Source organism: Bombus vosnesenskii, unplaced genomic scaffold (assembly GCF_011952255.1).
Source record: "Bombus vosnesenskii isolate JDL3184/JDL3185 unplaced genomic scaffold, Bvos_JDL3184-5_v1.1 scf7180000013351, whole genome shotgun sequence".
Taxonomy (NCBI): Eukaryota; Metazoa; Arthropoda; class Insecta; order Hymenoptera; family Apidae; genus Bombus; species Bombus vosnesenskii.
The window spans coordinates 213,910-237,537 of NW_022882987.1; the positions used below are offsets into that span (position 1 = coordinate 213,910).

At 36.3% G+C, this 23,628-nt stretch overlaps 2 protein-coding genes across 2 annotated transcripts; one reads left to right on the forward strand and one right to left on the reverse strand.

The window, feature by feature from the left end:
• Positions 1–2,941: 2,941 nt before the first annotated feature.
• Positions 2,942–12,892, forward strand: LOC117236702 (myosin heavy chain, cardiac muscle isoform-like). The gene is made up of 8 exons (XM_033499867.1): positions 2,942–3,445; positions 3,813–4,217; positions 4,365–6,680; positions 7,013–8,861; positions 9,689–9,802; positions 10,660–10,850; positions 11,457–11,501; positions 12,464–12,892. Exons 1-8 carry the CDS (start codon positions 2,942–2,944, stop codon positions 12,788–12,790), a joined length of 5,751 nt encoding a protein of 1,916 aa, XP_033355758.1. The 3' UTR covers positions 12,791–12,892.
• Positions 12,893–19,533: 6,641 nt separating this feature from the next.
• Positions 19,534–22,117, reverse strand: LOC117236654. The gene is made up of 4 exons (XM_033499785.1): positions 21,943–22,117; positions 21,512–21,667; positions 20,008–20,169; positions 19,534–19,753 (listed from the first exon to the last, which is right to left on the reverse strand). Exons 1-4 carry the CDS (start codon positions 21,991–21,993, stop codon positions 19,607–19,609), a joined length of 516 nt encoding a protein of 171 aa, XP_033355676.1. The 5' UTR covers positions 21,994–22,117; the 3' UTR covers positions 19,534–19,606.
• Positions 22,118–23,628: the final 1,511 nt, after the last annotated feature.

Consider the following 23,628-nt stretch of genomic DNA (forward strand, 5'->3'; position numbering starts at 1 on the left):
AAATATTAGGATACAATCATTCTGTTCTTTGGTCGACATTATTATTGTATAAAGCTTCTTTACTATTAAGTCTGAATTTCTAAAACCAGTTCGCTCGGCCTCTAAGCTTTAAGGTCGTTTCCTTCTTACAGCTACGAATCGATGTTAAAATTCTTGTCTTATGCTGAGAGGCAAGCGGTTTCTAATTACGGAAAATTTTGAAAGATTATTCGAATAATGGAGGTTTGTCCGTGCGGATGCGAGGCATCGTCGCAAGAATCGATCGATCCACCGCACGAGCCGTGCTGTTGCTGTAGTTACGATCCATTCAGCGACAAAGAAGCAGAAATCTACGATCTCTCGTTTGCCTTGAAGAAGCTCACTGTAATGAAGTGTCAGATGAAAAAGTGGCGAATGGAAAGACTTCAACTCGAGAGCGAAAATAGGTCTTTGAAACAAGCCCTCCAATCATTCGGTATCGATGTATGATATTTCGTAGATTATCCCCTTCTCTTCTTTTTTTCTCCTTTCTGAATCTCTCCTTCTTATTCTCTCTCTCTCTCTTTCTGTCTGTCTGTCTCTTTCTCTTTCTCTCTCTGATTCGTTTAGTAGTTAGCTTGTGCGAAATTGATTAATCGGAATTCTGTACGGATACCCTTGTGATTGCGTTTCTCCTCCCTTACGAGTTAGTTGTTTGATTCAAGTCGAAAGGAGTAACGTTCCACGCAATTAGTACTATAAAGAGCGAAACGGCAGAAATTACATACATACTGATCGTCTCGTTCAATAGTTTGCGAACAAGTGTCTTTTGTCACGTTCTGTTTAGTTGCCGACGAGAAGGTAGCGTTAACTGACATTTAATGCAACTGGCAGTAAGTTCCCCTTTCGGCTAACCTGCTATGTGCGGGAATACTGTCACGGAAGAGGATTAAAGTTGTTCGAAAGTAAATTAACAATATGTAATGATTTATACAAATCTTACTCGATTTCGATATTGACAATTGACAAAATGATAACCAACTCTTCAAATGGTAATTATTTGGTTGACGAACGGTAATATTATTATTTGATAGAAGAACGGTAATTATTGTTACTGACTTCTCTGAGTCGCTGTATTTATCTATATCTGTCGGAGATGAAAAAACGTCGGGGTCTTTTTGAAAATGTTTGGGAAGATCCCCAAACTTTGTTCAAACTGCCGATTTGTTTACAATTTAAATTGTCTTAATATCGTTATAAAAACATAGTTAGGTAAATATAAAAACATAGATAAGTTTTCGCAAGATATAGCTTTTAGCGGCTTTAACTGCCTTTCACTTCAAATACTGTAAACACGGTTTCAAATAAACGTTTAAAATTACCTTGATTTGAAAGAAATGTTCAATTTTATTTTCGCACGGGACGTGACACTTTAACTGAGCATTAGGTTATTTTATGAACGCAAACTGTTAAAAAAATTCTGCTTCGGGGATTCTCTTAAAAAACATGTACTTCAAATATTTTCATTTTAAAAGTTTAATCGATTATAATGGACTGCGCATTTTTATACATTTATGCGAAATTTAAAGATGGAAAAATACAGAAAATGCATATAAATATCGAAGTATTGGTTATATCTAGGTATCTACTTTTTAACAGGTAAACAATTTGTATTCAATCTCCAGTTTTTTAGTTGTGTTTATAAAAATGTAAATTTTCATAAAAATTCGCAGTCTAGTTATCATATTTTAGGTATTCGATATGCTGTTAGTTTTTTCACAAAACTTGATGGATTTCTCACCTACTGCTATAAAACTTACACTTTTGGATTGGATAGATTGTTTCTTTTTTTAACTATGTTTTAGTTGTATTAAATATACCAATAAATTTTAATTATTAAATAACATCAAAGTCAACAAACTCGTAGATATATTTTATTTCTGTAATCTTCATTTTCTCATTAGCACCTTTCCTGTACTATTCCCATAATACATGAAACTTTCGCTACATTATTCATTTTAGGACGTAGTACTATATGTATTCATCCGTTTTACTAGTAAATTCCGTAATAGTAATACAAACCGAAGACTGTTTCGGAATGTAGACTGGAGCTTCCTAGCATCAGGGACTTTTTTCAAAATTTAGAGCGCTTTCTTTGAACAGTATCGTACATATTCACTGTTGCGAATGTTTCTAAAGATCAGATGTTTTCGTGTAGGTGTAAATGCGGATGAGATGTTGAAGCCCGATCCGCTGCTAGTGCACTCCCGAGAAGAAATCGAAAGGCTGCAAAATGCAAACACGGTGCTGCAAGATAAAGCGAGGGATCTTGAGGAAACTCTTGCCGAGCGAGATTGCTGTGACGATCCTGACGCCACGATCCACTTTCTCAGAGAGAAGATAAGATATCTTAGAGAGGGTTTCGCGCTTGAAAAGAAAGAGTACTGCTCGCTACTTTCTCCGCTTCGTAGATCTCGTTTAATCGTTTCCGCTTCCCAACAATGAATCATTGGTAGCAGAAATATATATGTCATTGTTCATATGTATCTGGACGTTTGGTCGATTAACTGTGCTCAAATAAATCTACGACGGCAGAAACATACATAGCGTTTCTTCCAAATTTACATTCACCTGAGGAAATCACACCAACATTCTGGTTATATACTAATGTTACGATAATGAAATTTCATATTTTTATTGTAGACGTTAATGTTCGACACATGTAATTTATAGTAAATTTTAACTAAACTAAGTCTGAAACCTTACATTCCTGATAAGACAAGAGTTGCTTTTTTCCTCTTACGCCTTTTAAATTTGTATTTTATCCATCAAAATGTTTTGTATTTCCAACCCTGATTAATGTTATCACTTCAATGTATATCTTCTACCAAAACTATCCATGAAACATACTTCTTTGAAAATTTTTTATGACCTCAATTGCAAGATGTCAAAGAAATGTTCTTGCTCTGACAGATTGCGAGACATGATATCGGATTTGAGGTTGAAGCTGGCGCAGACCGAAGAGGACATCAGCTGCCCTGCGATATATCGTTTAAGGGCAAAACTGCGTGATCTTATGAAAGGTGAAGCGGCTGAACAACAGATTTCCAAAGTTGTGGAGAAATCGATTGAAACCTTGGTGGATCTTTCCAAGAACTGCGATGATCTGCGTTTGGAAAACGAACGTCTTCTTGCACAAGTGACAGATTTGCGCAGTGCATTGGTTGATCTCGAAGGAAAGAAAACGCCAGAAACGATATTGCAAACGGCCGAAACAACCACAGTGCCGGAGTATATTGACATTTCAGATTTATTGCATAAGCTAAACAACTGCGAGGATATCGTGGTTGATCTAAGAAAGCAGTTAGAAGAAAGGGACGAGCAAATCGATGCACTGAACAAAGAACTGGAATCGATGATCAGCCAAAAAGGTTTAGAGGAACAGATAGAAGCCATGAAGGAGGAACTTAGGAGGAAAGATGACAAGGTATTACATCTCGATAGTTCTAAACTTAAAGTTAACGTCAGCTGGCTATTCCAAATAAGTTTGTAAAATTTATTATATAGCAGTAAAAGTTTGTTAATATTGTAAAACGATAATACCATCTCGAGTATCTAATTACCACGGTTACTTGTCAAATTCTGTAATAATCATATTGGTACTAGTAAATGTCTTCTCTATTGCATAATAACAATGTTTAATCCAAATGAAGATTCGTTACACGCCCCTAATCATAATGGGAACCCGACATATATATAAATAAAATATTTTTTAATGAAATTCGAAAATATGATATTAACCGAAACCATGATACCAATTAAAAACAATTAAAAAACTGTAGCTCCTTTTTTAGATCGCAGGACTGCTGAACAACCTAAGACAATCAGAAATAGACTTATTGGGGTTATCTTCTCTGAAATCCGAAGTGGAGAACCTGAAATCAGAGTTACATGATCTCAAATCAGAGAAAACTGAATTACTGAACGAACTAAACAAACTGCGAGAAGCACTGAAGGATAGAGACGATCAGATAATAGATTTACTAGAGCAGAGGAACAACTTGGAGAAGGAGTACAAGAATAAGACGGCAGAATTACAGTCAAAACTCGATGAGGCAAATGACGAGATCGATGATTTGAAAGCTGAGATAACCAAACTGAAGAATGAGTTGGAAGAGTGCAAGACGCTAAACGCGAAGCTGGAACAGTGCTGTCTGGATAAAAACGCACTTTCGGAAAAGCTACACGGCTTCGAAGAGGACCTTGCAGCCGCGAAAGCGATAATAGCGAATCTCGAAAGTGAGGTGAACACTTTAAGGCGAGACAAGGAAAATTTGTCGAACGAACTGGACGAGACAAGGAAACAGATGGAGGCGTTCATTGGACAACTGGAGGATGAAAGGGGCGCCAGGACCGCATTGGAGAAGGAACTGGAGAGATACCGAGATGAGATTGAATTGTTACAGAGGGAGATTTTCGATCTGAAAGATCAGATCGATGCCGAAAGGAAGGAGAACGACGAGCTTCGCGAAACGTTAGAAGCATCGGTCGGCGAGAGGGAAAAGTTGAGGGCTCGGTTAGAGCAGTTGGAGAGCGAGAACGATGATCTGATGAAAAGGATGAAGGAGCTAGACAATTTGAATTACCAGCTAAGGAACGACTACGATAGCATGAAGCAGGCTTTGGACAATTTGCAAGCAGAGATCAACAAACTGGAGGATGAATTGGCCAAGGCGAAGCAAGAACGCGATGCATTGTTGAACGAGAATAATGGTATCAAAAAACAGGTGGAACAAGCGATGGCGGAGAACGAGAGTCTGATAGCCAAATTGGACGAAACTGGTAAAGAACTTAATAAACTGAAACTACAGAAGGATGAGCTACAGAAGAGCCTCGATGGGATCAATCTTGAGAACGATTCACTGAAACGAGATATGAAAGCGTTAAGGGATGACCTTGAGGATTCCAGAAGGCAAGCGGAGGAACTAAAAGCCGCTGGTGACGCGTTAAAAGCGACGGATAAGGATAAGGTACTTGAACTTGCAAAGCTGCAAGAACAAGTAGAGAACTGCAAGTTCGAAAAGAATCGCTTAACGAAGGAAAATGATGATTTGAAATCTAAAATAATAGAATTACAAGGAAAGCTGGAGGAGATGGATAAGTTAAAGGGAAGAAATACAGATTTACTGGCTGAAGTAGATCTTCTGACAAAAGAATTAGAAAAAGCGTTGGAGGACATTGATCAATTGAAATCCGAAATAGGTTCCTTGAAGGATGGACTCGATAGTTGTGTGGGCGAGATGCAAAAGCTGAGAATCGAAAATGGCGACCTCAAAAAACAGAACGAAACCTTGAAGTCTGAGATGCAAGCAATTACCGATCACTTAATGAAAGACAATGACGATTTAAAAGCAGAAATCTCAGAATTGGAAGAAAAGTTAAGTGAATTGGATAAAATGAAACTAGAAAATGTTGATTTGCTTGATGAAGTAGATCGTTTGAAACAGGAATTGGCAAAAGCCTGGGAAGAAGTTGATCGATTGAAATCTGAAGTAACATCTCTGAAAAACGCACTCGATAAGTGCGTGGACGAGATGGAAAAGCTGAGAACTGAGAGCGACCAGCTTAAATTGGAGAATCAAGCATTCAAGTCTGATATTCACGGACTTGATGATCGCTTAATGAAAGAAATCGCCAATCTGAAAGCAAAAAACGCGGAATTGGAAGAAAAATTAGTGGCATTCGATAAATTGAAGTCGGAAAATGAGGATTTACTTGCTGAAGTTGATCGTTTGAGACATGAATTGGAAAAAGTCCTAGAGGATATGGATCAATTGAAATCTGAGATAGGTTCTTTGAAAAACGGACTGGATAAATGTGTTGGCGAGATGGATCAGCTGAGAACTGAAAACAGCGGTTTGAAGTCTGAAATTCAGGGAATGAGGGGCGAAGGGGACAGTTTGTCGGCGGAGTTAAATAATCTGAAGAATGAGAATTCTCTTTTGAAAGGCGAAAGAGATCGATTGAGCAAGCAATTGAGCGACTGTAAGATGGAAAACGAAAAATTCAGAGTGGAGAAGGATCATCTGGAAGCTGAAAATGAGAAGCTGAAAGGAGAGATAAACTCGTGCAAGGAAGAGAATGACAAATTAAAAGACGAACTTGGAAAATCACGGGAACAATTGCAATCATCGAACGACGAATTGAATAAATTAAAGGCTAATCTCGACAGAGCTGAGGAGAAAATTCGGTCTCTGGAGCCGCTGATCTCCCGTTTGCATAGTGAAAATGATAAATTGCGGGACGATTTGACGAGTTTGGAGAACGAGGCCAACGATTTCAAAGCAAAATTGGCTAGAGAAACGGCTGACAATGAAAAGATACAGAACGATCTGAAGATACTGGAGGATCAGGTGCACGATCTAAGTAAGAACCTGGCCAATGCTAGGACAGAAAATGACACTTTGAAACAGGAAAATCAAGGTCTAAAAGCCAAGTTATTGGATATGGATCATGATCTATCGAATTTGAAATCGGAATGTGCGGATCTGAAACGAGAGATTGCTGATCTGAAGAAATTAATCGATGAATTAAAAGAAAAAATTGCTAAACTGGAAGCAAACATAGATCATTGGAAAATGGAGAACTGCAAACTTCAGTTGGACATTGATAAATCGAAAGCTGATCTTGAGAAAGCCTTGAAAGATTTGCTCGAATGCCAGGTAAATTGTGTTGATTTATAAGTATTAACTTAAAAATGCGTATTTATCTTGGTATATATTTTTATTATAATGTATTATTAAATTTTGGTACTAAGTATTATATTATACATAAGTATATGCATAATATACATAAATTTATTAAGTATTTTAGGTATTTTAGCAATAATTTTAATGTTTTAGCGTAATTTTTCATTAAAAATATTTGTATCTTTCATACGAGAAATGTCTTTATTTATTAATTATAAATTAATTGAAAAGAAGTGAAACATCCATTAATCTACAACACTTGTATCATTTTCAATGTTCCTAAATTTGATTTTAATATCTACTAGGCTTCGAAGAAAGCACTAGAAGCAGAGATGTACCGTTTCAAGATTGAGAAAGGCGAGCTTGACAAGAAGCTTGTCGATTTAACTTCTCAACTCGACCAACAGGAAAAAGCATTCGAAGCAGAAAAATCGGCCAGAAATAAGGGTGATTCAGAAATTGCGGCCTTGAAGGAGGAACTGGATGCCTTGAAAAAGGAACTAGGTAAATTGAGAGCTGACAACAACAGATACAGAAACGAAATAGACGACCTAGGAAGACAGCTTGCGGTAACAAAAAATGAACTGGAGAAGTGCAAAGAAGAGGTTTCTATATTAAGAGATGCCAATAACGCACTAAAGTCTCAATTGGATCTCTTGAAAAGTTTAAAGGACGAATATAATACCTTGATGGCTGATTTAGATTCTCTTAAAGAGGAGAACGTAAACCTTCTGCAAGATAGGAAAAATTTCGAAGACGACTATACTAGGCTGAAAGGAGAAGGCGATGGACAGAAAGCAGAGATCGATAGATTGAAATCAATCTTGAATGCAGAGGAGGCAGCTGCGGAAAAATTGAGGGCAGATCTGCAAATTTGCCAAACTGAGAACGATAGGTTGCAAAAACAATTAAACGAAGTGAAAAATGAGTTGGATGAACTGACAAAGGGAAACAATCGTATAAAGAACGAGATCGATAAGCTGAAGAAGGCGCTCGCGGACGCGGAAGCAAAGATAAAGTTGCTGGAAAGTGAACTATCCGATTTGCTAGCCGAGAAAAAAGAACTGGTCAACGAACTCTATCGTTTTCGCGAACAGCTAAACAATCGTACAAACGAGCTAGAAGAGCAGATGGCCGCAAAAGATGCGGCCAAGAAGGAATTGGCCGACATGAAGAATGAGCTGACCGCTCTAAAAGCGGCGTTGGATAAGGTTCGCAGCGAAAACGATAAGCTGAGAAACGAGAACGAAAAGCTGAATGTGGAATTAACCAAGTTGAACGGGCAATTAGAAACTCTGAAGGACGATAATACGAAGCTGGGAAACGAAAACGCGAATCTAAAGAATGACAATGCAAAGTTGGCGACGGAGTTAACTGGAACGAAAAACAAATCGGCAGAAGCGGAGAAACAGCTAAACGATCTAGAGAAAGAAAACGACGACTTGAATAACAAAATAGCCGATCTCGAGAACACAGTGAACGAGCTCGAGCCTTTGAAGAAACAATTAGAAGATGCTAAAAAAGAACTGGATAGGCTGAGGCCAGAGCTAGATAGATTGAAATCAGAGAATGCAGAACTGCAAAACAATTTAAATAACGCCATAGAGGAATCGAATAGGTTAAGAAATGATTTGGACAAATTAAAAAGCGATTACGACAAATTGAAGTCTGAATTAGCTGACCTGAAGAAGGAGAGAGATAGTCAGAAAGAACGGGACGCAGAATTGGAGAAAGAATTAGCCAAAATAAAGAAAGAGAATGCGAATCTCAAGGGTGAGTTAGCCGATTGTCAAACAGAGAACGAAAGATTGCGTAATGGATTGACAGATTTGAAGTCGCAAAATGCAAAACTGCAGGACGATTTAAACACGGCGAAGAACGAAGTGAATAAATTAAAAGCCGATTTGGATAAATTGAAAAGCGATTATGGTGAATTGCGGTCGGAATTAGGTAAACTAAGGGATGAGAAAAATAGGCACAGAGAACGCGATACTGCGCTAGCCATGGATCTGGATAAATTGAAGAAAGAGAATGACGAGTTAAAAGATGGAAATGAGAAACTGAAAAGCCAGTTATTCGATTGCCAAGAGGAGAGGGAAAGGCTACGCAAGGAATTGGGAAAGCTGAAAAGAGAAAATGCAAAATTGAAAGAAGGTATGATAATTATCCTTTCAATTTGTTTGGAATCCAAATTAGAAGAGCAAGTAGTTGATCTTTTGTTCAAGTCACTTTGCAAATTTAAGCAGAGTGGTTAATGAACGGCATTTAATATTATTATTTACCTCAGACAGTATCAGGTATAATTTTACAGCGACAATCTTCTCCTTTTACTTCGACTTTAAAGTGCTTGTGCTCTGATATTTTTAGACTGTAAGAAGAATAGATCGCTCACACCGGTTCCCGGGCCCGGGCCGAGACGGTCATCGTGGAGGTTTTAGTTGGTTGGAGTCCGGCACTACCACGCCGCTTTTCCCCAGAAGCGGCCTGGTGTCCGTGCGGATTTCCTCCACGTTAATAAAAAAAAAGAAAGCCCACCTAGCATTTGCATTTGATGTTATTTTTGGTTTTTTGCTGGGAGTTACAAATTCTCTCGTGAGGACGTATTAGCGAGTTACTTAGCGTCTGTACGCTCGGTGGATATTCCACGTTTTAACAAAGAGTTAGTTTAGTTATACTTCCATCGTAGCCAAGCAAGTCGAGTACGATTTGGGCTTTGGAGGAAGGCGCATCCTGTTATCCCGTTGACAGCGGATTCGTTATTGAACCTAGGATCATTGTCATTAGTTTCTCGAGTATCTAACTACCACGGTTATTTGTCCGGTTCTATGATAATCGTATTTGCACTAGTCAATGTCTTCTCTCTTGCATAACGACAACGTGTAATCCAAACGAAGATTCGTTTCACGCCCCTAACCCTAATTCTAATGTAAACCCGACATATATATATATAAAATATTTTTAATGAAATCAATTTTATGCAGTGAAAAAGGTGGAGCCCAAGGAAACGGAGATGGACAAAGATATTTTGGATGACTGCGGTGATTTCATAAAGGGGAATGAATTACTGGGGAAGAAATTCAAAAAACAGAATGAAGGTAAAAATTACATTAACTTTTCTACAAATAAAGAACGCGAAAGTTCCGAAGACTGATTTTTATCGTTTTATTGCTTGTTACAACCGCAAATTCATGATTAAAGCAACTGTTATTAACGAATGTTACTGAATACGACTATTTAGAATTTTTATTTGATGTAATTTCTGATCTTAATCTAAATGAGCTTACAATCTTAAAAACTTTGCCGATTCTACAATTATTTATAAAGATCTCATTGTCAGTAGCTCACATAAAAGTGTGACTATATAATTGAAATAAATCGTATTTAAATTAATACTTCTCAATGACGTGTATCGTATATCGAATCGCATTAAATTTATTTAATTTTATTGTAAATATTTATAAATACTCAATGTTTACATATTATTATATATGCTACAAATATTTTTCCTCGTTCATTGAAAAAGATGAAAGTGCATGAATAGTTCAAAGTTCAAGAATTTTCGTTTCCATGCTTGCTTTAAAATGAGAAATAAAAATCCATCGTGGTTACATCTAATTTTTACATTATGATGTATATTACTAAATACGACGCAATATTATGCTAATTAAATTGATAGAGGAGGGAAATAATTATTATAGCTGAAGAAAAAATCATGAAATTTTAAAACGAATAAAAAAAAGTTTCTTAAATAAAAATATGTTAAATCAAAGGAAGGTATATCGAATTGTTTCCAAATTCAGAGTTTTAGAGTTTCTACAATTTTAACGATTTACATTTGATAGTATTCATAGTCATAACCTATTAGATCTTTAGTTATTAAAGTATATTGTATTCCGAATTTATACCTTAAATTACAAAGTGTAAAATATACATTTTGTAACATTTAAAATAGGTGTGCTGCGCATTCGGAATTATATTAGATATTTGGAAGGTAAAGCTACAGAACCGAAAATGGCGGACAGGCCGGAAGAAGAACCAGAAATTGATCCAGTATTAAAGAAAGACATTGCAGATTTGTTGAAGAAATCTCATGATTTATCTAATGATATCTATCAAACGGAACAGGAAATAAAAAATCTTGGAGTATGTATAACATATGCGATAGATAGGTATATTAAACAAGTTTTATATTTTAAATATTTTAAGTCGTATATTTCGAAAGACTAACATATAACATAGTTAACAAGGGAATTGATTTATTGATAACGTATCAAGTGATTGTTTCTGTTTTTTTGAATAATTTCCTACTAAAGCAGTTTTCGAAATTTCTTTCATTTTAAACTATTTTGACAACTGAAAAGGTAAGAACCTAAATTAAAATTATGTTATTATTTTAAAGTTTTTAAGGATAAAAAAACTGTGACTATTGATAAATGATAAACGACTTTACGTTTCTTCTATTATAATTAGGTATAATTAGGTATATTCGTTTTATTGAAGTAGTCTGCATAATAATATCTATTAAAATAAAAATCAACACATTGTTTTGGTTTTTTTCGTAATATTTAAAAATGTATAAAAGCATAAATATTTATGGTATATTTAAATATTTAAATAAAATATGATTCTTAATAATAAAGATACTTAATAACAGTATTTATTAACAATTAGATGTAACTTTACGAAAAAACTCATATTTATATGTATATGTACTAATACGATCATTTATTATTTTAATGTAATGCACAGGCTAAACCTGGCGAGGGCATTTTCGATCCTGACAGCTGGCTGAACGTAAGTCCGAAGACGAGATCCATTAGATATACTAGTAGAATTTACATAGTATTGGAATTTTATTTTTGTATATTTCTAATGGCCGAATGATTCTATGTTAATCGGGACTTGGCACTAGCTACAACTTTTATGCAAAAAAGATTTCCTTAATGAAAAGTGAGAGAAACATATTTATAGATAGATAATTCAAATCTTTGATAAAAAAGCATCCATTTAAAAATGTAAGAATGAAAAAATGTATTGTCATAAGATTTCGCGTGAAATGGTTCTAGATTCGAATCTTCAACAAACTAATAAATTTTAACATAAACGTTAATAATTCATGCGTAATTTCTCATAAGAGAAATTTGAATTTTTTATTTCTCATTTTACCTGCAAATTTATTGATATTGATTATATCTTTCAAATCATCAGTTATTGAGAATCGATGCTGTAACATTATCAAGAATTTCTATAATGAAAAATAATTTAAAAAGCGCTTTATTCATATATGGAAATGTTTAACATATAGATAGTACAAATATTTTTTGATATATACGAATATTGGTGCGTTATTGAATTATGTAATATCGATATAATATTGTATTACCCCGACGTTGGTTACCGCATGTGAATCACAATGATGTGGATTAGTGATGTTACTTACTAACTGAATAAACCTGATAGATCTAATAAATCATTCCGTACTTCAGAAATTAATAAATGTCCTACTTTGTCCGTTCTATTAAATTGAATGTTCTAAATGTATCTTCAAATTGAAGTAAAAATTTAAATAATATAACTTTAAGCAAATTACATTCATAATTTTGTTCATCTATCAAAAAATGGGATATTTCTAACTTAATTGTCAGCTTTATCAATTGAATCTATTCTCTGTGATGACAATCTTTCAGTTATGCCCATAAAAATACGACATTACGTAAATATTTTCCAATCTTTTCCTTTGTTCTTTTTCTTTGCAGTCATTGACATTGACACAGTTAGCTGAGCTTCACGATAAGATTTGTCAGTTGACATTGGACATGGTGCACCAGGACAGTAGAGCGGTGCCGTGCGATGGTTATGAACCAGCGACCCCGTCAAAGGCGGATTATAGTATTTTGAACCAGCGTATAGCTGCTTTGCAGAAACAGATAGCGGAAAAGCGAACGGAGGCAGATTGGAAGCTTCAGGAGCTGAGGAGGGCTCTTCAAAACGAGCACGCTAACTTAATTCGAATCTCCGATCAGATGAACTTTGAGAGAAAACGCAATTTGAACCTTCAGCATAGCATAGATGATTCACCGTAATCCGGTTTTCCTTTAACCTCGTTCATCGTTCGACGATCGTTTTCTCCAAGACATTCCACGGATGAGAAGAATTATATTTCCTCGGCTCTTGAAGCTAATGAATTTAACGAATTTTTAGTGAACTATAAGATCAACAAACCGTACAAGAAAACATAGGTCCTGAAATTGTGTTATCGATGATACATCTATTTCTTATTTAATGATCGCCGATGTAAGTATATGTAAATAAAAAGTATGTCATTACAAAATTAATATTCGAACTTTCTTGTGTGATTTGTTGTTTTCACGTTAGTTTCGCATCTCTAAATGTTCAATACGTTAAAAATGAAAATTGCCCGACAAAATAGAAAGAGGGCCTTGATATTCATAAGAATGCGAACAATGTATTGTAATTCACTCATAATTCTGGCAGTTGAATGCAATTTTAAATTTAAAAAAAGTTGCTTTGTAATTACATTTCAGGTAAGCATAATCCAAAATATTAATAATTAAAAAAACAAAATTGAGTTACATGTGAGAACAGAACAGAGGCTGACTTTGCTTATGTGAGAACGACCATACCCAAATCCAAAACACTAGATTTTCCCATTATTTGCTTTGTTGTTAACTGCGAGTTGGAAGTTACACGCAAAATTGCTCGCCTATCACGATCGGATAACGATAACGGCCGACCAGTACTTTTCTTTTTGTCATAATCTTCAACATTTTTTAAGAAATTCTGTATTACTTTACGACTTCTTCTTATTACTTTCGATATTTTTGCTACTGACAACTGTTGCTGCTTTAGTTCAAGAATTTGTTTTTTTTCAGACTTGTTTAATATTTTTCGGCGTTCCATACTTACAAACTTATATAATATTGCACTGTTATCTTTACTCGTTGATAGATCATAAACTACTGAGCAATTTCTAAACATACTAACAGAGTGTGCTATTATTTCGTTCTTAGAATAAAACAATTTTTTTTTGTTACACACTAAACCTCATAATATTTTTAATTATTTTCAACGAACCGCATATTCTGAGCTCATAATGTTTTAATATTATACGCTACAGACGAAGAACTTTACACGCGTCATTGAGAAATTAAAGTGTTACGTCGCGTAACACTCTACCTAGCCCAGGCCACACACCGCGGGCAAGATGGCAACCAGATGTCTTCGGATACTCACCGCGTACCCTCAATAGTCTCAAGTACCTTCCATAAATCTCAGGAATTTCCTAGTCGAGGTCTTTCAAACTGAACAAACGTCTGTTTCCGAAGCATTTCTAAAGACCTTTGTCTACTACGGCTTGACAAGGGAAAGTTAGTTTTTCTCACGTATGATGCAACTTTCCTCCCACTAACCACTTTCTCTCGAGGTCGGTTAAGACCCTTCGTTGAACCAGTTAACAACGAAGACTATTTCCCTCACTCTCTTAGCCAAAATCGTCACCAACAAATTCGATGGTCTCGTGCGCTAGACACACCCATCCTTAGCTTTCCTCCGCCACAGCATCGTCTCCGAACATCACTGATTTTACATCCTTCGAACGGTCAACATCGTTCGACCGGGTTTGCACCCGAAGATCAGTCAGTGTCAATCAAGCATCTCGTCAAGCAGTCAACAATTCGAATACAGTGAGTCGACAAATCCATCAGTATACGCGATAATCCGTCTAGAGACTCAGGTCGCACTCATTCGTAGTCATCTCATAGCAAATATTCATTTTGTGTTACACCGAAGTTGTTGGTTTGTGAAAATATATAATAACCTGTTAGCAGCAGCGTTATCTTTCATTTAACCACCCTTATTATCTCAAAAGAAATAAGGGATCGAACGATTCGCGGCGTCGATTAGCAAATCGTAACGGGAATTTACGACTCCCGTTGGCGCGCATCTTCGAGATCGTGTCTCCCCGCGAACGTGCGAAAACATAAAGGATAGCACACCTGGGCTATCTCTTTGACAAGGAGTGTATGTTATAATATGTAAAATGATTATAATTAAAATGTAAAACATAAAAGAGATTATAATTAAAGTGGCATGGTGAAAATAAATATATTGCAAGTATGTATAGATACACATAAATATTGGGTCATCTGCTGATTTCATAAAGGGACAATTCAAAGGTTAGTAAAAATCAATTATGAATCCTCATAACTAATTTTTTGGGTACCGAATAGTGAAATAGCAACGGAGAGCCCGAATGCTGGGTTAAATTGATCCATAGACAGATAGTTTTGCAATAACATTGTTTTGTTTTCGTCGTTTTATTTTCTGTAAGATGCGAGTCGGCTGATACGGTGAGCGATCTATAGATCAAATTATGGTGACCTGGCTGCGAGGGTTAATTTACTGACTCATCCGTAAAATCTCAACTCATCTGCAATATGTCAGTTCGCTGTGGAGTGCCGAAGCGTGCAGACGTGTCTCTAGTGCCCAGCGTAGTTCGAAAACAACACGTGTCGCCCAACCGTCGAAAGAGAACACAGCTAAGTGTCCCTTACCCTTTAGGGAGAAGAACATCCCACGCACCTAACCCCAACCCGAATACTAGCCTCACAGCCTCACGACTAGTTGTTCATTCCGAATTAACTAGCTCGATGATGGCCCAGCAACCGCGACCAGGCTCTCCGGAGCAGACTCGCAGCTACCCCGTGGCAGAAGTGTAGCAGAGCTCTCCGCACTAACGACGCTAACACTACAAAGAAAAGGAAAATAGAAACAGCAACGCAAATAAACACACACAACAGGTTCGCCGTATTGGAATCCTCAAACGACGCCATGGAAATCGTAGAACCGCCACCAAACCAACACTCACAGAGAATCCCCCCTCCCCCACCAATATTTGTGGACGACGTCATTGACATACAGACAATGATCAAGTCCTTAGAGAGAGATATCTCCAAGGAGGACTAAAACTTAAAGATAAATAACAATAAAGTAAAAATACTACCGACGAACCCAGAAGCTTACAGAAAACTCACCAAGACACTCAGGACCCTGAACGCCAACTTCCACACCTACCAACTCAAACAGGAAAGGCCTCTCCGGGTGGTCCTACGAAACATCCACCACTTAGCAGACATAGACGAACTCAAATACGAACTCTCAAAACTCGGCCACGAAGTCATCAACGTAAGTAATATAAGGCATAGAGTCTCGAAAGACCCGTTATCCTTATTCTTCCTAGACATTAAACAAAAGCCGAACAATAAGGAAATCTACAACATCAGTCGCCTAATGAACGCGATAGTAAAGATCGAACCACCGCTCGTGAAAAAAGAAATAGTGCAATGCAATAGGTGCCAAAGGTACGGTCATACGCAGAAATACTGCAACCATACTTTCCGCTGCGTTAAATGCGCAGGCACTCACTCCACTGTCCAGTGCGCCAAATCACCGGAAACCCCAGCGAAATGCATCCACTGCCAAGGGGACCACCCTGCCAACTACAAAGGCTGCCCAGCATATAAAACACTATACACGAACAGGTAGCCTAAGCTCAGAGCGAAAGAGGTATCCAACCAAACACCCAGCCCGCCGAAATTCACGACTACCCCAACCCCCTCAACCAACCAAACACCCAGTCCTACCAAATTCATCTCCACCTCAACCTCCTATGCCCAAGCAGTACAAGGCATCCAAAATAACCCGAACAGCCAAAGAAACCTTCCCCAAAACAGTGTCCCCAACCCACCTAACACAGACAACTCCTCAAGGCTTGAAAAGCTAATAGAGAAACAATCGGAGCAAATAAATCACTTGCTATCGCTACTAACACTCATCGTGGAAAAATTAGCACGCCCCGACTCAAAATAAAACCAAGGCGCATAGCACTCTGGAACGCCAACGGTCTAGCGCAACACAAACTTGAACTAGAACTCTTCTTAAAACACCAGCAAATCGACGTAATGCTCGTATCGGAAACCCACTTCACCGACAAGAGCTACCTGAAAATAAATGGTTACAAATTCTACCATACCCAACACCCCAGCGGAAAGGCCCACGGTGGCACTGGAATAATAATAAAAGCAAGTATTAAGCACTACGAACTTCCATCATTCCAGAAAGACTACCTCCAAGCAACAAACGTAGCAATAGAAGACTGTCATGGCTCAATCACCACCTCAGCAGTATACTGCCCTCCCAGACACTCCATCGCCAAAGAAGACTTTGATAACTTCCTGGACACCCTGGGCAATAGATTCATAGTTGGAGGAGACTATAACGCCAAGCACATCCAATGGGGCAGCAGACTGGTTACAGCAAGAGGCAAAAACCTCTTAAACAGCATAATAAACAACAACCTCAACTACCTCACCACATACGAACCCACATACTGGCCCACTGGCGCCAACAAAATACCCGACCTTCTCGACTTCTTCATAACTAAAAATATCCCATCAAGACACGTCCAGATCAACTCCTCGGCTGATCTCTCCTCTGATCATTCTCCCGTGATAGCAACAGTCAGTTCAACAATCATCGAGAATACACCTAATGGCTCCATTCACAACCAACACACCAACTGGCAGCTCTTTAGAGAAGTCTTTACACACTCAACCTCAGCCTTAACTCCACTAAAAACAAAGGAAGAAATCGAAGCAGCCACGGAATACTTAAACACGAGCATAATAAACGCAATCCGCCTCTCCACACCGACAAAGCCATCTAACAGCAAACAAGAATATCCCCAATACATACTAAAAAAAAATAGCAGAAAAACGTAGACTAAGAAGAGTATGGCAGACCCATAGAACACCGGATGACAAACGCAAACTAAACAACGCAACTAGAAAGCTATCCAAAACCTTAAAAAATTATAAAAACGACTGTTTCCATAAATACCTCGCCAGCTTATCCCCCACAGCCGACTCCAACTACTCGTTATGGAAGGCCTCCAGGAAACTCACACGCCCCCCACAAATAATCCCACCTATCCGCCGTCCGCAAGGTGGATGGGCGCGAAGCCCTATAGAAAAAGCCGACCTGTTTGCTAAATACTTGTCAAAAGTATCCAAATCCCATTCCCCCAAAGCCGCCGCGGACGTTACTGAATACTTGCACACCCCCTTCCAAATGTCCCCTCCTATCGAACCCTTCACCTCTGCAGAGACTATAGAAACAATCAGTCGCCTAAACCCCAAGAGAGCAGCAGGACACGACCTAATAGGCAATAAAGCAATCAAGGAACTTCCCATAAAAGGGATAGCACTCATCACATCGATTTTTAATGCTATCCTTCGCCTGGAACACTATCCTAAAGCCTGGAAAATCTCATTGATTACCCTCATCCCCAAACCCGGTAAACCGATATACGAAACCAGCTCCTATCGCCCAGTCAGTCTTTCACCTACTCTGTCTAAACTATTCGAGAAGATGCTCACGAATCGACTCCTTCCACTCCTAGAGAACTTGAAAACACTCCCAGATCACCAATTTGGCTTCCGAAAACAACATTCAACAGTAGAGCAAATCCACCGCATAACCCATACGATCAGCCAAACACTCGAAAAGAAAAAATATTGCTCAGCGGTTTTTCTAGACATCCAACAGGCATTCGACAAAGTATGGCATGAAGGGCTACTATACAAGCTTAAAAAGGTCCTACCTCACCCCTACTACTCCATCCTAAAATCCTACCTAATCAATAGACAATTCATAGTTAAATGCCTAGACGCCACTTCCGCAACATTTCCAATAGAATCCGGCATACCCCAAGGTAGTGTCCTCGGACCCCTACTGTACTCCATCTACACTGCCGACCTATCTATATCAAACGAGATAACAATAGCAACATTTGCTGACGACACAGCGCTACTAGCTACCCACGCAGACCCGGTAATAGCCTCATCCACTCTCCAGCGAAGTCTCGACTCCATGGAAAAGTGGTTTCACAAATGGGTCTTCAAAGTCAACGAAAAGAAATCCTCACATGTAACCTTCACGCTCCGAAAACAAACCTGCCCCCAGGTCACCATCAGCAATGCAACAGTTCCTAGCAGGGACACAGTCCGATACCTGGGCATGACCCTGGACAGGAGACTAACGTGGAAGACACACATCTCAGATAAAAGGAAGCAACTAAAGGACAAACTAAAAAAACTCTATTGGCTCACGGGCCGACGCTCCAAACTAAATATACAGAATAAAATTACCCTCTACAAGACCGTAATAAAACCTGTCTGCACCTACGGAATCCAACTATGGGGAACAGCAAGTAACTCCAACATTGAAATACTCCAACGCTTTCAATCGAAAACGCTAAGATCCCTAATTGACGCACCTTGGTATGTAACCAATGAAACAATACACCGCGACCTCAAAATACCCACCGTCAAAGAGGAAATAGCAAAATATAGCGACAGATATAGCAAAAGAATCAACAAACACCGAAACCCCCTAATCACTGGACTACTCGATACGACGGACCAGATTCGCAGGCTGAAGAGGCACTACCCGCTAGACCTAAACGTTAGATTCATTTAATTATCCAAATTAAGCATATGCACTTACTTATAATACTTATAAATTATACCTATCTATAATAAGTATTAACTTATTGTAAATAAACAGCCATGTCACTGCGCCACGCCAGAAAAATTACTGAAAATTCTCAACGCGAGAATTGATTGTAATTTCAACAAATAAATAAAAAAAAATCTGCAATATGTAGCAAAATACGTACGCTAATTCAATAACTATAAGTTAGCAGATACCTCAGTAAGAATATTTAAAATACTGTAAACAACGTATCGTATGCTTGCTGGTCAATCTTTATTTTAAACATTATTTTAAATTCTATACGAATATTAGGTTCGAAAAATTGATCAGTATATTCTTATATAAACATCAATGTGCACTATGGTGGTATCTTCGTTTGTTAATGTCATATTAAATAAATAATGACCATCGGGAAGTGATGGCGGTAAACCATCCATGTTGTCAATTACGTAGTCTTCTAGTTGGTAAACCCCCTAAAATGTAATAAATTATAAAGTTAATTACCTAACGTTCTCAGAAAAATGTATGTAATACAAGATGATTTCTTTCTTTGCTCATTACATATGTACATATATTGTAAAATAGTTTATCAAAGTAAAAAACAAAATTTGTATTTTATTAGGCATATAATAAAATATGGATGAAAAAATAATTAATTCCTCTTTGATAAAAATAAATTAAGGTTCTCGTCTGTATTACATTTTTGAGTATCAAATTGTTTACACACCGGGTTCGGAGGGCAATTATCGTTATCCATGTCGATTGCTCTTAGCATAGGTACCATTATAGATTTTGAATCCGCTACGATCTCACAAATACTTTTATCTACATGAAGCCCGAGATCAACCGTATATTCACCCATTCGAACCGTAAATACGTCGGCTGTTACCTATAAAACAAATGTTGATGATACGAATATTAATTTAATGATACGAGTAATTCTGTAATCTATCATGTATAGGTTATATATATAATATTTATTATATATATTATATATTATATATATTTTACATAATTTCATATCGTTTCTATTACAAGGAGATATAATTAATATGTCTTGTATATATCATAATATGTATTATAATAATACATGCGTTACATGATAATATAATGAATTTTTTAACCTTTATTTTAATCACTCCGTTTTCGTGGTAGGATTATTGTTTTAATATAAACTATAATACATATTATTAATAGAGAAGATAATATAAAAGCCATTTCTATTTTAATAAAGCTTTTCTAAAACCACATAATTAATTTACCTAATTACTATATACATACATATATCTTTTTTTTAATCTAATCGTCGTTTATTTCTCTTTCATGTATAATTGGAAGAACTCAAATAAAAAAAAGAGATTTAATTAGAGAATTCACTGGTCTCGCTATAATGATCGTTTGAATACTTGTAAGAAGAAAATATGCAAATAACATTTTTTTTTTCAATGGATATACGTTCATCATTTTCCTCTAAGAAAGCGGAATTTTCTCTATTCAAAGAGATCGATAAGAAGACGCATCTCAATGAGATGCAAAGTTAACTTACGGTTAGTAATCATGATTACATTACAAAAACTTCTTCCCTTGTAAGTAGGTATTCCAGGTAGGTATTACGTATCATAGTTATTTCCTACTCACAGCGCTAAATAATTAAAACACTTGATGATATTACTGTTACATTGAGGTAAATGTACATTTAAACTATAAACTCGAATATGTGTTAACAACTACAAATTTTTACATGTTTTTATAAGTTAAACAACTAAAAATGATTAATATTCAAAGCAATTGTAGAAAAATTTCGAATATAGCAAGATACTTATATGCACGTACATATGTAGGTAGAAATAGCAGCCAATATACGAAATATAAAAAATTAGAGCGACAATCTTAGTTGACGTAAGATGGTTGTACTACAACTACATATATTAGGTTGTTCGAAAGGTTTCTTTCGTTTTATGAGGAAATAATAGATGCACAACGTTTTTTGTTTTATATTATTTTGTCGAATTACGTACGATCCATTTTGTTCTGTTGAGATAAACACCGCGACATTTCACAGACTTGGTATCACGATTGTGCATGAAGGTGCACTGTTGTAAAAAAACACGTTTGCGAAAGAAAGACACTTTTCGGACAACCTAATGTATTGAAATTTTTATTAAATTGTTTAAGCTAAATGATTAATCGTTATTTATGATACTTTAATCGAAAATACTTTAAATACATACCTTAGTGTCCTCAGGAAGTGTTTTAATGATCTCTACATACACGTTCAGACTAGCCCCATATGTGCTATCATAGTTTAGTTCAAGATCGCATGACTTTATATATTCTTCATTAATTTGACTACAGTCAATATCTTCCAATAGTATGTCGTAATCTGCCTTATATTAACAAATATAAATTACTTAAATTAAAATTAAAAATGTATTATTTTCTTGTAATATTCAAACTGTAATTATTTCTACTAAAAAAAAATGGTTATAATTACAATAGGTTTGTTTCATCCAAAAAGCAAACGTACCTCGAACTTTTGAACAACGTGGAACGTTTTTATAGTATTTCATAAAATATTACTCCAAAGAGAAAATAAACTTACTACACGACTTAATACATCATTTGTAGGAAAAAGTTAATTATTCAATTATTTTATCCTTACCTGCACCATGCACCATCCTAACGCGCAGACTGTGAACAACCAGAAGAGCATCCTGACAGCTAGTATCCTAGACAGCAAGTAGCATTAAATGGACTATTTCAATCTGTTAGCGAATAATATTGTCATTCGGTTATCCCAGGAAAAGAATCCCGTTTGGTAATGTAACATCTGGTGGATCTGTGATTTTATCACAACTTATTGTCTTTTATAGTCGTGAAACTACTACAATGAACAACTACATAAAAACATTTGTCACGAACATTGTACATTTTTAATTACGAGGGTCATAGTAAAGATTGCTATACTATCATTATGTTATTATTTATTACGTATGTAAGTATACTATTATTATGTTATTATTTATCATTACATATGTTCATTGACAAATAGCAACGTATTCGCCGCAAACATATTTCAACAGCTTTTTGCAACATCGATATTAGACGCATTATCTAACCTTTCCTCAAAGCGACACTAAATCGTCAACTATCATAAACATACATACAATAGATATTTTTTCAACTTACGTGTTTAGAAGAATTTTAATACTGTTGCGAGATTAGAACTCATCGGATTATGTATTAAACGTTCCAGAAGGTTCACTCTTTATACAGTGAAGACATTGTTTCCTCCCACTCTGGCTGCTAAATATGTACTCGCAACAATATTGTTTATATTATTGCATAATATACGATGAAATAAATATATAAATAGCAAAATGTTTAATCGTAGATTCAATTTGTTGTATTATAAACTTTTTATCTCGATTTCTTTTTTGTCTAAAAATACATTTCTTATACCTTGAAGCACTATAAGTGTAGAACATTTCTCAATTTTTCCCAATTTTTATTTCGAGTAATAATTATAAACTAAATTAAATTAAACGTGAAATGAGGAATTTTTCTATTTACCTATATGTTCGTTACCGTATATGGTTAAAGGCTGTTTTAAGAGCAAACCGTTCAATTTGAATGAGCGAATAAGATAAATGATCGATCGAAACTTATAACGTTTGAACAAGAGTTCAAAGAGTGACCAACTTTTCATTTTACATTTTTTGTTTCATTCTTCTCTCACCTAAAACTACATGCATCCGTGAGAAATTGAAATTTCCCGCAGAAATGTGCCTGTGTATCAACAAAAATGATATTCTCGGGCTGCAGCCAGCTTCTATCAAATAAGACAATTTATTGGCCGTTAACACTGACATGCTCCCTATTAATCGACAAAAAAAGGGACATAACGTGACCTGTATCCGCTATTTTTCGATTCATGACCTTGAACGAGTGAGTTATCATTGTTGCCTGAAGCAATACATCGCTCACTAGCCAAAAGATAAATTACAATATCTTTGATGCATTCGTTTCACGATGAAATTCTTGCTCTCGAGGATATCTATCCGAGACCAAATAACCCTACGAATAATCTGGACATTGGTGTTTTGCAAAAAGTGTAAATATGTAAATGTAAAAAATATGATTTTAACGTTAATCTTCCTCCAACATTTCCACCTATACATACCCATCGGTTAATAATGTAGAATCTCAATTATCATAACGTCGATAAAATTTCACGTTTCAAGTGACAACATACATAATACAATCATTAATATTTGTTTCTTATGAAAAGTTAAAAGTAATACCGTATACTATTTATATTTGATCCCAGAAATACAATAAATTTTGA